We start from the raw sequence: 16,238 nt of genomic DNA on the forward strand, positions 1-16,238 counted from the left end.
GGAGAGAGGGGCAGAAAGCAGGAGAAGGGGGCAAGGGGAAGGTGTAAGGGGAGTGGGAGAGGAGAGGAACTCGGAAAGGAGGGAGAAGTGAAGAAGGAGGAGGGAGGGTGAGGGGGAGAGGGGCTCGGAGGAGGAGGGAGAGGGGAAGGAAGAGGGGCTTGGGGGAGGAGTGAGAGGGAGAAGCGCTCGGGGGAGGAGGGGGCTCCGGGGAAGGAGGGGGCTCGGGCGAGGTGTGAGGGGGAGAAGCGCTCGGGGGAGGTGTGAGGGGGAGAGGGGTTTGGGGAAGGAGGGAGGGAGGGGATGGATAAGTTCCGCCTCGTGTTCCAGTTCCTTCAGTCCAACGAGGAGTCGTTCCTGAACGGGGCGTGCGGGCTGCTAGCGCTGGCGAGCGCCCAGCTTTACTCGGCCTTCGAGTTCAGCTGCCCTTGCCTGCCCGGCCACAACCTACCCTACGGGCTGACGGTGCTGGCGCTGCCGCCGCTGCTGTTGCTGCTGCTCGGCTTCGTGCTGAACAACAGCGTGTCGGCGCTGGTGGAGGAGTGGCGGCGGCCGCAGGGGCAGCGGGCCCGGGACCGCGGCGTGCTCCGCTACATGTTCTGCTCTCTGATGCAGCGGGCTCTGGTCGCGCCCGCCGCCTGGATCAGCTTCAGCCTCCTGGACGGCAAGAGCCTGGTGTGCGCCTTCAGCGAGCGCCTCGACCTCCGCAGTCTCGGCGTGAACGCCTCGGCGCTGCCCGCCGCGCCCGCCGACCTCCGCCGCCTCCTCGCCGCCCTCCCCTGCCCCGGGATCTCGCCGCAGACCGCAGCCGCCTCCCGCGAGGCTGCCCGACGCTATCTCCGCTGCCTGTCGCAGGTGAGGGAACCCGTGGGCTAGAGGGCGGCAGGGGAAGGGGCGAGAAGGGGTTTGGGGGAATTTGGAAATCACAATCAAGGCAGGCGAATGCTCAACGTAGCGACCCGTGACTGAGCCCAGGATTACGTGATGGGATGGTGTAGAGGGAGCTTCACTCTGAAGAAGGGTCTCGACCCGAAACGTCACCCATCCCTTCCTCCAGAGATAGACACAAAATGCTGGAGTATTTCAGCAGGCCAGGCAGCATCTCTGGAGAGAAGGAATGGGTGACGTTTCGGGACGAGATCCTTCTTCAGACCCGAAACGTCACTCATTCCTTCTCTCCATAGATGCTGCCTGTCCCGCTGAGTTACTCCAGCATTTTGTGTCTACCTTCGATTTAAACCAGCATCTGCAGTTCTTTCCTACACAGACTGGTAGGAGAACTGGAAAGAGGGGGTGGATGGAGAGAGAGGGAAGGCAAGGGCTATTTGAAGTTAGAGAAGTCAATGTCAATTTTCTCCACAGATCCTGCCTGTCCCGTTAAGTTCATTACATCATAATGTCATAAGTGAAATAGGCCATTCGGCCCATCAAATCTACTCCGCCATTCAATCATGGTTGACGTATCTCTCCTTCCTAGCCCCATTTTTCTGCCTTCGCCCCATAACCTCTGACACCTACTGATCAAGAATTTATCTATCTCTGCCTTAAAAATATCCGCTGTCTTGGCCTCCACAGCCGTCCGTGGCAACGAATCCCACAGATTCACCACCTTTAATTCTGAGGCTATAACCTCTAGCCCTAGACTCTCCCACTAGTGGAAACGTCATCTCCAATCCACTCTATCCAAGCATTTCACTATTCTGTATGTTTCAATTAGGTTCCCCCTCATTCTTCTAAACCCCAGCGAGTACCGGCCCAGGGCCGACAAACGCTCATCAGAGGTTAACCTACTCAATCCTGGGATTATTCTTGTAAACCTCCTCTAGACCCTCTCCAGAGCCAGCTCATCCTTCCTCAGAATTGGTGCCCAAAATTGCTCACAATATTCAAAATGCAGCCTTCCGGGCGTCTAAAAGGCTTCAACATTACATCCTTGTTTTTGTATACAAACCCTCTTGAAATAAATGCTAGTGTTCAGTTTGCTTTCTTTACTACCGATTCGACATGCAGATGAACCTTTTGGGAATCCTGCACCAGCGCCCCCAAGTCCCTTTGTACCTCCAATTTCTAGATTCTCGCCCCATTTAGAAAATAGTCTACACCTTTATTCCTACTACCACAATGTATGACACCACACTTTGCTACAATATATCCCATTTGCCACTTCTCTGCCCACTCTCCCAACTTATCAAAGTCCTTCTGCAGAGTTCCTGCTTTCTCTACACCACATGCCCTTCCACCTAGTTTCGTATGATCCGCAAATTTGGCCACAAAGCCTTCAATCCCCTCGTCCAAACATGTAGAGTAGCAGTGCCCGCACCGACCCTAGTGGAGCTCCACTAGTCACTAGCAGCCAACCCGAAAAAGCCCCCTTAATTGCCACTCATTGTCTTCTGCCATCCAGCCAACCTGCTATCCATGCCAGTATCAACCCTTTGATACCATGGGCTCTCATCTTCCTTAGCAGCCAAACGTGTGGCACGTGTAGCTTTCTGAAAATCTAAGTAAATAACATCATAGAAACATAGAAAATAGGTGCATTCGGCCCTTCGAGCCTGCACCGCCATTCAATATGATCATGGCTGATCATCCAACTCAGTATCCCGTACCTGCCTTCTCTCCATACCCCCTGATCCCTTTAGCCACAAGGGCCACATCTAACTCCCTCTTAAATATAGCCAATGAATTGGCCTCAACTACCTTCTGTGGCAGAGAATTCCACAGATTCACCACTCTCTGTGTGAAAAAAACGTTCTCATCTCGGTCCTAAAAGACTTCCCCCTTATCCTTAAACTGTGACCCCTTGTTCTGGACTTCCCCAACATCGGGAACAATCTTCCTGCATCTAGCCTGTCCAACGCCTTAAGAATTTTGTAAGTTTCTATAAGATCCCCCCTCAATCTTCTAAATTCCATCAACTGACTCTCCTTTGTCTGTCCTGCAATTTACCTCTTCAAAGAATTGCAGTAACTTTGTCAAGCATGACCTCCCCTTCGCAAAGCTATGCTGACTTTGGTGTTGTTTATCGTGAACTTCTAACCATTCTGTAACCTCATCCTTTATAATGGACTCTAAAATCTTATCAATAACCAAAGTCAGACTAACTGGCCTATAGTTCCCGCTATTCTGCTTTGCTCCTTTGTACAGCGGGGTAATATTGGGAATTTTCCAATCATCTGGGACCACTCCTGACTCTAGTGATTCTTGAAATATCACTATCAATCCCTCCACAATCTCTAAAGCCATCTCTTTCAAACCCCTAGGTGTAGTCCATGCGATCCAGGTGCATTATCCACCTTCAGCCCTTTCAGCTTCTCAAGCACCTCCTCCCTAGTAATAGCCACTCCACTAACTTTCACCCCCTGACTCTCTTGAATTTCAGGCACATTGCTGGTGCCTTCCACTGTGAAGACTGATGCAAAAAAGTAATTCACATCCTCTGCCATTTCTTTATTCCCCATTATCACTTCTCCTGCATCATTCTCCAGCAGTCCAACATCACTTTTGCCCCTTTCTTGCTCTTAATATAACCGAGGAAACTCTTGCTGTCCTCTTTTATATTATTGTCTAGCTTACCTTCGTATTTCATCTTTTCTCCCTGTATTGCCTTTTTAGTTACCTTCTGTTGTTCTTTAAAAGCTTCCCACTAATCTTTGCTATGTTATATGTGTTCTCTTTCAGTTTTATACTGTCCTTGACTCACCCTTGTCAGTCACGGTCGCCTTTCTCCCCCTGGAACCTTTCTTCCTCTTTGGAATGAAAAGATCCTGCATCTTCCGGATTATTCCCAGAAATTCCTGCCATTGCTATTCCGCCATCATCCCTGCTTGGGTCCCTTTCCAGTCAACTTTGGCCAGCTCCTCCCTCGTGCCTCTGTAGTCCTTTGTTCAGCTGCAATATCGACACATCCCATTTTACCTTCTCCCTCTCGAATTGCAGACTAAAACTTATCATATTGTGATCGTTACCTCCTAATGGTTCCTTTGCCTTGAGTTCCTTTATCAAATCCGGTTTATTACACGACACTAAATCCAGAATTGTCCTTTCCAGCACTTTGTGTCTTTTTAAAATCATTCTCGTAAACCTCCTCTGCACCCCTTTCGAAGCCGCCACGTCCTTTCTGTAGTGGGGCGACCAGAACTGCGAGGAATATTTCCCAACAATCATCAGGCTGTTGAACACGACAAACTCCAACTAAACTCGGAACCCACGGTCTGGATTGCACTGTGGACTTTGTTTTGGTTTTACACTATATTGGGTTATTTATTTATGGAACTTTATTGTTATTATATTATCTATTGAGTATCTTGTTTACAAACTTGTTGGGCTGCGACAAGTGTGAATTTCATTATTCTGTTAAATCAATTATGCCAATGAAACACTGTTGCCTCTTGAGATGTGGCCAAACCAGTCTGTGTCTTTTGAAGTCAGAGGTTGACAGGTTCTTGATTAGTGCGGGTGTTAGGGGTTATGGGGAGAAGGCAGGAGAAAGGGGTTGAGAGGGAAAGATAGATCAGCCCTGATTGAATGGCAGAGGAGACTCGATTGGGCCGAATGGCCCAATTCTGCTCCCATGGCTTATGAGGCAACAGCAAGTAATGCCAAGAGGGTGAACAGCAAGTGAACAGACTAAATTGGCCAGTCAAAACATTGCAATCAGCAATATCTGCGCATGCATAGGGGATGGTGAATGGAGTACTTGATGGGCCAAATTCTGTTCCTCTGACTTTGTGTCTCTGCTCTCGGCAGATGCTGGGCTGGATATTCCTGCTGCTGATCACCACCTTGGCCTTTCTGGTGCGTGCCCTGCGGCCTTGCTTCAGCCAGGTGGCTTTCCTGAAGACCAGGTACTGGTCTCACTACCTTGACATCGAACGCAGGCTCTTCGAGGAGACGTGCCGGGAACACGCCCGGGGTTTTGCCAGGGTCTGCGTGCAGCGCTTCTTCCAGGAGATGGGGGATGAGTTGAGTCGAGGCTGCGGCCCCCACCTCCCGTTGGACCCCCGCGCCGAGTTGGACTCTCAGCCCAAGCTCTTCGGCATCACCGATGGCGAGGTCATGAACAAACTATTGCGGGACTGGCACATCCACAAGCCGCCCCTGAACGTGGCGCCCACCCCCAGCGCGGACGCCCGGCCCAGTGGTCCCGACCGGCAGCTGCCCGTTGCCAAGATCAACAACTGCAGCCAGGTCCGCTGGGAGAAGGTGGTTTACTGCAGCAAGGTCTGAGCTTAGTCCCCTGAGCCATCTACACCCACCCCCTCGCCAGCACTTGACTAAAAGCCTCATTTACACCCATAGGGCTGGTCCAATCTCATTCACCTGTCAGAACCACCCAGCATGGAAACAGACCATTTGCTCCAACTCTCCCATGCCAACCAAGATGCCCAATCAAAGCTAGTCCCATTTGCCCACGTTTTGCCCACAGACCTCCAACCTTTTCCTATCCATACACGTGTCCTTCAAATGTTATTGTACCATATCATTATGTTGTTATAGGGAAGTGCAACAGCATAGGAAGTCATAGTGGTTTAGGGGGTCATGGGTCAACTGTAAGCAAATGTGTCAACTTGATTGGCATGGGAAAGGTGGGTAGAGGGGTTTGTTTCTGTGCTGTACAGCTCTCTGAGCAAGAGGTCCATCACATTTATATTTGGCTGAAGATGCAGCTGAACAACGGCTGGAGATTTTGCGTAGGGGACAGGCTCTGGGACGTGTATGGGACAGTGCAAGGGTGCCTTTGGGCTGCTGAGTTGACCTTGGAGTTGGTCTCAGGGAGGTGGAAACAACTAGTCCAAGACCAGTACAGGATCGAGTCGGCACTGAGGTGGGAGATCCATTGTCCCTGGGAGCTGTGCCTTTCCAGCACCTCCTTGTCACCAGTGGGGAGGGAATGGAGAAGGGTTGTGTGTGTGTGTGTGTGGGGGTGGGGGTCTGTTGTTGTAAAGTACGCAGGGCAAGATCGCACTACACCCCAGTCGTTCCCTCTCCTGACGGGCAGAAGACACACAACTTTCAAAGCTTGTTGCACCAGATTCAGGAGCATCTAGTACCAATGGGTCCAATGTAGGTACCCGAGGCAGGTACATTTTCAGACATGGACAGGAAGGGACTATTGAGACTGCTGAACAGTCTCCCGCAAGCTTGGGGCTGCCCTGATCTTCCAACCTACCTCATTGCAGACACTGGACTTTATTTCTAACTGCACTTCCTCTGCAGTTGTGACAATAGTTCTGCATGGTTTGACTATGCTCATGTACGGTGCGATTTGACTGGACAGCACCAAACCCCAGACAATAATAAACCAATATATCAGTTTTATTGACCCCACACTGCCACCACTGGCCTTGCCCTAGGATCCCTCCCCCGCAGTGAACAACCCCCCCAATGACAGCTGCGACTGTGGCCACTGTAGGATGTCAGAGGGGTCCCGCTCTTCCTGCAGCTTCGGGCTCAGCCATAGAACCGTCTGTGCAGAGTCAGAGCTCCTCCCCCCCAGCCGAGACCATCCCTCGGGAAGCCGGTCAGGAGCCGGCTAGTCCCAGCGGAGAAGGCAAACGGATGAGGCGCAGCATCAGGGAAGGTTCGGCATGGAGGCTCCACCTCATCGGGAGATCGGCCGGCCCGTCTGGGGGTCCAATGTACAGAGGGCGCCGGCGGCCGGGTCCGGCAGAGAGGGTTAGCTCCCTTCCAGCGAGCTGCGCGACTCCACGTACGCCAGAGCCTTCTCCTTGACGGCCCGCACCTGCTCCGCGCTGCCCTGCTTCCTCTCGTAGTCCAGGTAGCGCTTGAAGAAAAACTTGATCTTCTTGGGAGCTGCCTTGAGGTGCACAGCTCTGTCCAGGATATGTCTACAGAGGTGTGGGCAAGAGACCGGGGGGGGGGATAATTGGGAGAAAGGGAGAGAGAAGGTTAGATTTAGTGTCATACAGCACAGAGACAGAGGGTGGTGGGTATATGCAACCATCTGTCAGAGGGGGTAGTAGACGGAGGTACATTTTAAGACATTCGGACAAGTACATGAATGGAAAGGTTTAGAGGCATATGGGTCAAATGCTCTGACCAAGACACCCCATCTTAGCTAGCCCTATTTGCCTGTGTTTATCCCATATAACTAATCCTTTCCTTTCCTTGTACTTGTCCAAGTGTCTCTTAAATGTTGTTTATAGTACCTGCCTCAACTACCTCCTCTGGCAGCGTGTTCCATATACCCACTCGCCTTACACCTATGTCCCCTAGCTATTGATTCCCCTACCCAGGGAAAACAACTCTCTGCATTCAATGAACTCTTCTGGGAATCTCCACTCTTTTTACCTCACCCCGTCCCCTTCCAGACGGGACATACCTGACCTCCTCCTGGGTGCCGTACTTCACCACCATGTCGATGTAGACGGACCACAGGTCCGTGCGCTTGGGGTAGCTGCTCAGCGTGTTCTCAAACATGGCCTTGGCCCGCTCCGTGTCTCCCATCCGGAACTCCAGTTGTGCAAACTTGGCAATCACGTCAACATCTGGAACGGCGTACAAAAAAACAGCAACGTCAACCAGCATCTCCCCCGGGCCTAATGCGGCAACAGAAGCAACAAGCAGCACACACAGAACAGTGCGGCACAGGAGGACGGCCTTCTGCCCACTACGTCCGTGCCCAACGTGATGCTGCTTTACGGCAGCACAGTGGGGCTGCTGGTGGAGCTACCGGCTCAGCGCCAGAGACCCGCGTTCCATCCTGACCTCAGGCGCTGTGCGTGTGGAGTTTGCACATTCTCTCTGTGACTGCATGGGCTTCCTCCGGTTTACTCCCACATCCCAAAGATGTGCGGGTCCGTAAGTTAATTCTCCCTCTGTAAATTGCCGCCAATGTGCAGGGAGTGGATGAGAAACTGGGATGATATGGAACTAGCGTGAACACACGATTGTTGGTCGGATGGACTTGTTGGGCCTAAGGACCCGTTTCCATGTTGTATCTCTTAATTAAACCAAATTAATCTCCTCTGCCTGCTCATGATCCATATCCCTCCATATCCACGTGCCTATCTAAAAGCCTCTTAAACACGGACAGGGATTTGAGGATAGCTGGGATCTGACTGCTTGGGCAGCAGGTTCAAGTGATGAACAGTGTTGTCTTGTGCCCAGTCTTAAACCCTCCGCAGTGCGAGTGGAAATAGATCTGAAACACGGCCAATTCGCACGCAATCCCCAGAACCAGTGGATAAGGAACCACACCAACAGAATAGAATTTTAACAACCCCGATACAGGACAAGACTGAGAGGGGCTTTTGTGTAAGTATTAGACGCACAGCAGGGAAACAGACTCTTTGCCCAACTCATCCTTATCGACCAAGATGCTTAGTTTAGTTTAGTGTCATGTGTACCAACGTACAATGTAAAGCTTTTTGTAGCGTGATATCCAGTCAGTGAAAATACTATATATGATTTCAATCGAGCCGTCCACAGTGTACAGACATAGGATAAAGGGAATAAAGTTTAGTGCAAGATAAAGTCCCGTAAAGTCCGATCAGAGTCTGACGGTCTCCAAAGAGATAGATAAAAGCTCAGGACCGCTCTCTAGTTGTTAATAGGATGGTTTAGTTGCCTGATAACAGCTTGGAAGAGATGCCCAATCTATGCTAGTCCCACTTGCCCGCGTTTGGCCCACATCCGTCTACACCTTTCCTATCCATGTACCTGTCCGTATCTCTTAAATGCTGTTATAGTAACTGCCTCAACTACCTCCTCTGGCAGCTCGTTCCATATACCCACCACCCTCTGTGTAAATAACAACTCTATTCCCCACCCTGCGTCTCCCAAACATAAAATCACTACCGCCCTTCCAATAATTTCCAGAAGCTCTCCCAACGATCTGCTCCCCAATTGTCCTTGTGATTTCCTCACCTCCTACTCACTCACCCCAACTCATCCCAACCTCCATCTCCCTATCCCCACCTCCGACAGAGAAAGTAACACACACTAAACACAAGTTGGAGGAACAGCACCTCATATTTCGCTTGGGCAGCTTACAACCCAGCGGTATGATATTGTTTTCTTAAAACGTCAAGTAACCCTTGCATCCCTTTTCTCTCCACCCCTCCCCACCCTAGTCGTTGTACTAGTTTCACTGGCACCCTGGTGAGTTACATTGTGTGTACAACTCGTTTTCAACTAGCCCACAGCTAACAACGGACTGCTTCCTTGATCATCGTTACTTTATTACATCTCTTTTATTTCTTTGTTCTATATCTCTCTATATCACCGTCTATGTCTCTCGTTCACTTTCCCCAGACTCTGTATGAAGATGAATCTCGACCTGAAACGTCACCCATTCCTTCTCTCCAGTGATGCTGCCTGACCCGCTGAGCTACTCCAGCATTTTGTGTCTAACTTCGGTGTAAACCAGCATCTGCAGTTCCTTCCTACACAAATAATAGAGCATCTCTACTGAATATCTGCAGCCCTCTGATCCACTGCCCTTTCCAAGTTGTTCCTCCGGTTGATATTGTGAAGCCATAGCAGCTAATGAAACGAAGTCAAGCATGATCTACCCTCCTGCCCAACACCAAGTGACAGACACAGACAGCAGAACCCCCCACCCTCCCCCAACCCCAACTCACGCTCTTTCTGTGGCAGACACTTGAGGGCTCTCTGCAGCAAGGCATGGCCGCCCTCTGCTCGCCCCTGCTTCAGGAGGAAGGAGGCGTAACTCAACCAGACAGAGCTGTCCTGGCGAAAACGTCTCAGCATGGTGTTGTACAGGGAGTCCGCTTGCTGCAAAACACAACCCACAGTTACTGCGTGGCAGTGATGATTTACTGTCTAATCCATGCTTCCCCAGCCTCGCGAGTGTGTGTAGGAGTGTGTGACGGGACAGTGCAGGAGCTTCACTGTGCATCTGACCCGGGGAGTGTGTGATGGGACGGTGTAGAAGGGGCTTCACTCTCTGATCCCTGGATTGTGGGGTGAGGCAGTGTAGAGGGAGCTTCACTCTGTGCAGGAAGGAACTGCTGAGTCACACCAGCTTTTTGTGTTGAGCTTCACTCTGTGTCTGACCCTGGGAGTATGTGACAGACCGGGCCAGAGGGACTTCACTCTGTGTCTGACCCTGGGAGCATGTGACAGACCGGGCCAGAGGGACTTCACTCTGTGTCTGACCCTGGGAGTATGTGATAGACCGGGCCAGAGGGAGCTTCACTCGGTGTCTGACCCTGGGAGTATGTGATAGACCGGGCCAGAGGGAGCTTCACTCTGTGTCTGACCCTGAGAGCATGTGGTGGAAGTGTGCGATTTAATGTTTTTTTTAATGAACACATTTCCGGGGTCAGACACAGAATGAAGCTCCATCCACACCATCCCATCACACACTCCCATGGTCAGACACAGAGTGAAAATTATCACCTCTTCTGCATCCAGGGGCTTTGTAAGGGTAGATCGGTGAACCAGGCCTGTGGGAGCACCATCTGTTCCTGGGGCCTCTGGAGTCCAGGCCAGTGGGTGCCTTGTCCTGACCAGTGTTTGAGCAGTAGAGCCCCAGCCTTGCCCCCTGTTTTACTATCCCGAGCTGATGCAGGGTTACCCGCCTGCCTACCTTGTACTTCTCGGACCTGGTGTAGACGCCGGCCAGTTTCTGGAAGACCTTGATGGGTTCACTGTTCTGCAAAGCACGTTCAAACACCTTGGTCAGCGACTCATCAGTGCCATAGAGATTCTCCAGATTCAGCAGAGCCACCCAAACATTCAGCTTCTCCTGCTCCTCCCTGAAAGGCAGAGGTCAAAACTAACATGGATGGGGTTAAGAGGGAAAGATAAATCAGCCATAATTGAATAGCACAGTAGACTTGATGGGCCGAAGAGCATAGAGCGGTAGAGCATGGTGTGTTGCAGAGTTTGTTTGGTGTGTTGCAGGGTATTCTTTAACACTACCTGAAGGAGATGGTTTTCAGGGCCCTCTCACCCACCGCCCGTGCCTTTTCGATCTCGGTGGCGTGCAGGTGGAACGCCATGTACTGCACCCATACGATGGAGCTGCTGGGGGAGCTCAGCACCAGCCGGTCAAAGTCGTCTGCTGTCTGGGGCTGCCGCGTGGGGTCGGCCAGACGCCGCTCGGTCCGCGACAGCTCCTCCTCCTCACGCCGTCTGCTCGCTTCCTTTTCCCGCCGACTCAGCCTGGGCTAGAGGGTCGGGGAGAAGGCAGAAGAATGGGGTTAGGAGGGAGAGGTAGATCAGCCATGATCGAATGGCAGAGTAGACATGATGGGCCAAATGGCCTAACTCTGCTCCTATCACTTATGACCTTATAATATCCCCTCCCTCCACACACACACACACACACACACACGGTACAAGAGGTTGAAAACGCAAAACATCAGATTCAGCAGCAGCTTCCCATGAACTAGAGCATCGTCCCAATCTTCCAAACTACCTCATTGCCGACCTTGCACTTTTTCTCCGTAATTGAACATTATATTGTGCGCTCTGATATTTTTCACTTTGCACTACCGGTTGCACTTGTGTGCGGTTTGATTGTACTCATGCAAGGTATGATTCGACTGGATGGCACGCAGACACGGCTTTTCACTGAATCTCGGTACACGTGACAAACAATAAATCACCAGCAACAGTGAGTGGTAAAGTGACGCGGAGTTCTCCCCCACCTCGGTGTCCAAACTCTGCTCTTCTTCGCTGTCCGAGCTCATGTCCTCTTGACCCTTCATTGTCGGCGCGATGGTGTTTAAACCAGCGTCCCAAGCGAAGCCGCTGGGCAGCTGGAGTCTGGCGACCGTGGCTTTGGCAGGACTTGGCTTCTGCAGAGGGAGACCAGGGCGAAGCAACGTTAGCTGAGAGTCGGGAACCTCCCGCAGAATTTGTAATTTTAATGCCTATTTTTGTGCTTTTGTTGTTGGACCGTGGGTGACTGAATTTCGTCCAATTTGGATGACAAATAAAGCTATCTTGAATCTTGAATCAAGCAAAGGCAGTGGAGCTTATCTTGCTTGGGGTGACAATATAACTGGCCACTTCCCCCCCCCCCCCCCTCCCTGCATTCCACAGGCTGACAAGCCAGGGCATTGCTCAAACTAATGCAGAACAAAGGGCAACGAGTCTGTCTCCCAGTGGCCTCACGTATGGAGGTAGGCAGCTGGAGCACTGCTGCATTTCATGGTACAGGGACGTGGGCTTAAGTCCGACACCAGAGACCAAAGCACACAATGTCGGTCAAACCTGCAAAGTTGGACTGAGGGAGTGCTTCACTGCCGACAGCTACTACTTTCCCCCCAGTGTCCTGGTTAATATTAAAACCGGAATAGATATATGAAAATGGATAAATCACCCGACCCAGAGCCTTTTGAAGCATCTTGCTCTTCGTGCATTAGGTGCCACCTCTCTCACATCATAATGGTGAGCAGGTTTTAAATGTGCTTCAGTGGAGTATGAAGGATTGTGGATTCTGGGGCAGCAGGCACAGGAACGGCAGAAGCTGCAGGACTTTCCGCATTACAGGGAGGTGATTAGAGAGGAATCCAAACATCAGAATGGATTCAGTTGGAGAGGGTGCAGAAGAGACTCTTCAAACTATTACCTGGGCTTGCATTATAGAATGAGGTTGGACAGGCTGGGACTTTTTCCCTTTGGAGTGTAGGATGCTGAGCGGTGACCTTATTGAGGTGAACAAGATCACGAGGGGCATGAATGAAGTGAATGCTCAGTCTTTTCCCCAGAGTAGAGAATTCTAAAACTAGAGGGTACAGGCTTACGGTGAAATGGGAGAGATTTTAGAGGGACCTTAGGGGCAACGTTTTCACTCAGAGAGGGTTGTCCATATCTGGAATGAGCTGCCAGAGGAAGTTTTCGAAGCAGATGTAATTTAAAAGACATTTGGACAGATATATTGACAGGAAGGGTTTAGAGGGATACGGGCCAAATGCAAGCAAATGGGACCAGCCCAGTATTCCGGTTTGGTTGGCATGGACATGGTGCGCTGAAGGGCCTGTGTCTGTACTGTACAGATCTGTGACTGTAAGCACTAGATGCAAGGACTGAGGGGAGCGGCGTTCTGGATGAGAGGACACATCTGGGCGAAACTCAGTTCCGTGCAGGGGCTATAAACTCAGTGAAGCTCACCTTAAATTCAGTGTCACTCTCCTCTTCCTCCCGACAGTAAACATCCAACCCACCATCACTCCCCTCCAAACGCTGTTTCTTCTGTCTCGTCAATATTTTGCAGGGCAGCTAATGTGAGAACAAATAAACAAATAAGCACCGAAATGTAGTTTAGTTTAGCTTAGCGATACAGCTTTGAAACAGGCCCAATTAGTCCACATCGACTAGCAATTACCCCATACACAAGCAGTATTCAATTTTTTTTTAAACAAAAGTTATTGACCCGACAAACCTGCACATCTTTGGAATGTGGGGGGAAACCGGAGCACCAAATTATTTGTCTGGTCACAGGGAGAATGTAATCTCCACAGACAGCACCCTTAGTCAGGACCGAACCCGGGTCCCTGGCGCTGTAAGGCAGCAACTCTCCCGCTGTGCCACCCCATCTCGCACATACGCCCCTGATGTTTGCGGGAGTTGTCTGTAAAGTGGCTCAGTAGGTAGATGGGACTCTCGCCACAATTGGCATGGTATAGCACATACGACCAAGCACGTCCCCACAGAATGCCCGCATCAGTTGAGTGTCAAATACAGTTCACAGGGAGGAGGTCCTTGGCAATGCCCTCAGGTTGGAGAATTCAATTCTGACAAGAAGCTGGTCTGGACCCAATAAAAATGAGGGGATTACCTGACGTCTGTCAAGTTATGCTTGACTGAAGTGAAGGAAATAATTAAGAAAATGCTGGAATTGCTCAGCAGGCCAGGCAGCAGCTCACGAATAGAGGCCATTCAGTCCAAGGTTTACGCCAACTCTGAGCAATCCCATTATTCCCATTCCCCTGCGACATGGTTCCCCATCACGTGTCTATCCTCTCTCCAGGAACCTGCACAAGGGGTAATGTAACACACGTCTTTGGGATGTGGGAGCAAATTGGAGCACTCGAGGGAAACCCACGCGGTCGCAGGGACAAACCTGCAAACTCCATAAATAGGTGGAGTTGCAAGGCAGCAGCACTACCTGCTGTACCACTCCGCACCCCAACCATTTACAGTAACTAGGGGTAAAACAAAACCAATTTCAGCAGAGTTCAGCACCTGCTCCCGCTCTGAATCTCTCCGCTTGCGTTTCCCGCGCTCGGTGAAGCCGCTCTCCTTTTCATTCGGCCCCTTGTGCGACAGGCCCAGCGACTCTGGCAGCATGTCTGGGTTCCTGGTATCTGCAGGGAGCAGCGAGAGCCCCACGTGGCCAGACGGCACGTCTACGCTGTGGAAAAAGCACACGAGAGTATCACACCACGGCTGCACAGCCATCCAGGGAACCCGCTAAACAACGCACACCCCTGCACACCTTGCCACGGTAAAGCACTCAGGTACTTCCTCAGGAGATACTGGAGAGGGTGCCCAGGAATCACTAGAATATCACAGAAATGATGTCTGATCTCCTTATGGTGGCAGGTTACAGAGAGGTGTTCAGAATCAAAATTTTGAGGATAAACACAACGCAAAGTGTTGGGAGGAACTCAGCGGGTCAGGCAGCATCTGGGGAGAGAATGGACAGGTGACGTTTCGGGTCAGCACCCTTTACTCAGACCGATGCAAACATCGTCTGTCCATTCCCTCCACCCATGTTGCCTGACCCGCTGGGGTCCTCCAGCACTGTGCACTTCATTTCTCCTCAAATGTTTGACTCTGAACGCCTCCGAATAGCAAGACCTGGATTCCCACTGACCCGTGAAGTCTCTCCTAAAGCCAACAGGCAGGTTAAGGCATCACCTTTTTAGGCCAGTGGATAGTTGGAGACTCAGCCACCTCTTCCCACGCTCTCCCACCCAACTCCTACCTCAGTACTTTCACCGTCACCAGCTTTCCCTTGGGTATATTCTCCTGGTAGATTCTGTTGTCGGTGACTGAATAATCAGTGACGTGCTGATATTGAACAAGACCCGACAGAGAGGCAGACAGGCTGAAACACAAAGATAACACGCTGAAGAAGGTGCACGGCCCATCACTGTACATTTACTCACTCCGATTAAAACACTGTTTTCACATTCAACAAGAACACCTCAAACTGCAGGCTGCCTGCACCCACTGGTGCCCATCCTCCTGCAGAGTTCGGGAGAAATGGGAAATACATTTCAACGATTCACATGTTGTTTGGATAATGTGAAAGCAAACGGTGTGGAGTAACAGTGGCGCAGCGGTAGAGTTGCTGCCTCACAGAACCAGAGACCCAGGTTCTACCCCGTCTATGGGTGCTGTCTGTACGGAGTTTGTACGTTCTCTGTGACCACATGGGTTTTCTCTTTGGATGCCCCAGTTTCCTCCCACACTCCAAAGACATGCAGCTTTGTAGGTTAATTGACTTTGGTTAAATTGCCCACAGTGTGCAGGATAGTGTCAGTGTAAGTGGTGATTGCTGATCGCGGACTTGGTGGGACAAAGGGCTTGTTCTCACACAGTATTTCCAAATTCTAAAGTAAAGTAAACGGAAATTCACACTACATGCTCATGACCAGGAGCAGTACAATAAAATTCTCTGCCTCAGAAGGCAGTGGAGGCCAATTCTCTGAATGCATTCAAGAGAGAGCTGGATAGAGCTCTTAGGATAGCGGAGTCAGGGGGTATGGGGAGAAGGCAGGAACGGGGTACTGATTGAGAATGATCAGCCATGATCACATTGAACGGCGGTGCTGGCTCGAAGGGCCGAACGGCCTCCTCCTGCATCTATTGTCTATTGTCTAAAATGCTGGAAAACTCAGCAGATCTGGCTATGGAAAAAGAAACAGCTAATGGTTCTGGGTGCCGATCATTTGTCAGAACCTGGAATGCAAGAGAACAAGTTAGATTTGAGGTGCAGAGAGGGTTTGGAAGGTATTAATACCCATTGCTTCACTGTGATTGAGATAAACCCACACTGACCATTTGGCACCAGTTCACATCTGTTCTATGTTATTCCATATTTACATCCATGCCCACATACCAGGGGCAATTTTACAGAGGCCAATTAGCCTACAAACTCGCACACCTTTTGAGATGGGTTCAGGACACAGGCAGAAGAAATAACCTCAGTAAATGTAGCAAGAAATATGGAATTTAAAAGCTCTAACCTCACTAACAGTTAATCGATTTTTTTAAGCCGTCTGGTTCAC

The 16,238-nt window shown here is 50.8% G+C and overlaps 3 protein-coding genes across 3 annotated transcripts in view; 2 read left to right on the plus strand and 1 right to left on the minus strand.

The window, feature by feature from the left end:
- LOC144601263 (glutathione S-transferase omega-1-like) overlaps positions 1 to 16,238 on the plus strand; it is a 131,536-nt gene that overhangs the window by 82,350 nt on the left and 32,948 nt on the right. The window lies entirely within an intron of this gene.
- Positions 301 to 5,226, plus strand: calhm1b (calcium homeostasis modulator 1b). Its single transcript, XM_078412711.1, has 2 exons — positions 301 to 852; positions 4,747 to 5,226. Exons 1-2 carry the CDS (start codon positions 301 to 303, stop codon positions 5,224 to 5,226), a joined length of 1,032 nt encoding a protein of 343 aa, XP_078268837.1.
- The window catches only part of pdcd11 (programmed cell death 11), a 39,571-nt gene continuing 29,658 nt past the window's right edge, over positions 6,326 to 16,238 (minus strand). Inside the window, exons 29-37 of the mRNA XM_078413278.1 lie at positions 14,930 to 15,052; positions 14,185 to 14,353; positions 13,111 to 13,218; positions 11,643 to 11,792; positions 10,912 to 11,159; positions 10,577 to 10,745; positions 9,606 to 9,759; positions 7,343 to 7,508; positions 6,326 to 6,848 (exon numbers count right to left, since the gene is read on the minus strand). Of these exons, the coding sequence (XP_078269404.1) occupies positions 6,677 to 6,848; positions 7,343 to 7,508; positions 9,606 to 9,759; positions 10,577 to 10,745; positions 10,912 to 11,159; positions 11,643 to 11,792; positions 13,111 to 13,218; positions 14,185 to 14,353; positions 14,930 to 15,052 (1,459 nt within the window). The 3' untranslated portion in view covers positions 6,326 to 6,676. The remainder of the gene's footprint in view (positions 6,849 to 7,342; positions 7,509 to 9,605; positions 9,760 to 10,576; positions 10,746 to 10,911; positions 11,160 to 11,642; positions 11,793 to 13,110; positions 13,219 to 14,184; positions 14,354 to 14,929; positions 15,053 to 16,238) is intronic.

The sequence above is a fragment of the Rhinoraja longicauda genome, chromosome 16 (genome assembly GCF_053455715.1).
Source record: "Rhinoraja longicauda isolate Sanriku21f chromosome 16, sRhiLon1.1, whole genome shotgun sequence".
In the NCBI taxonomy this organism is placed as follows: domain Eukaryota; kingdom Metazoa; phylum Chordata; class Chondrichthyes; order Rajiformes; family Arhynchobatidae; genus Rhinoraja; species Rhinoraja longicauda.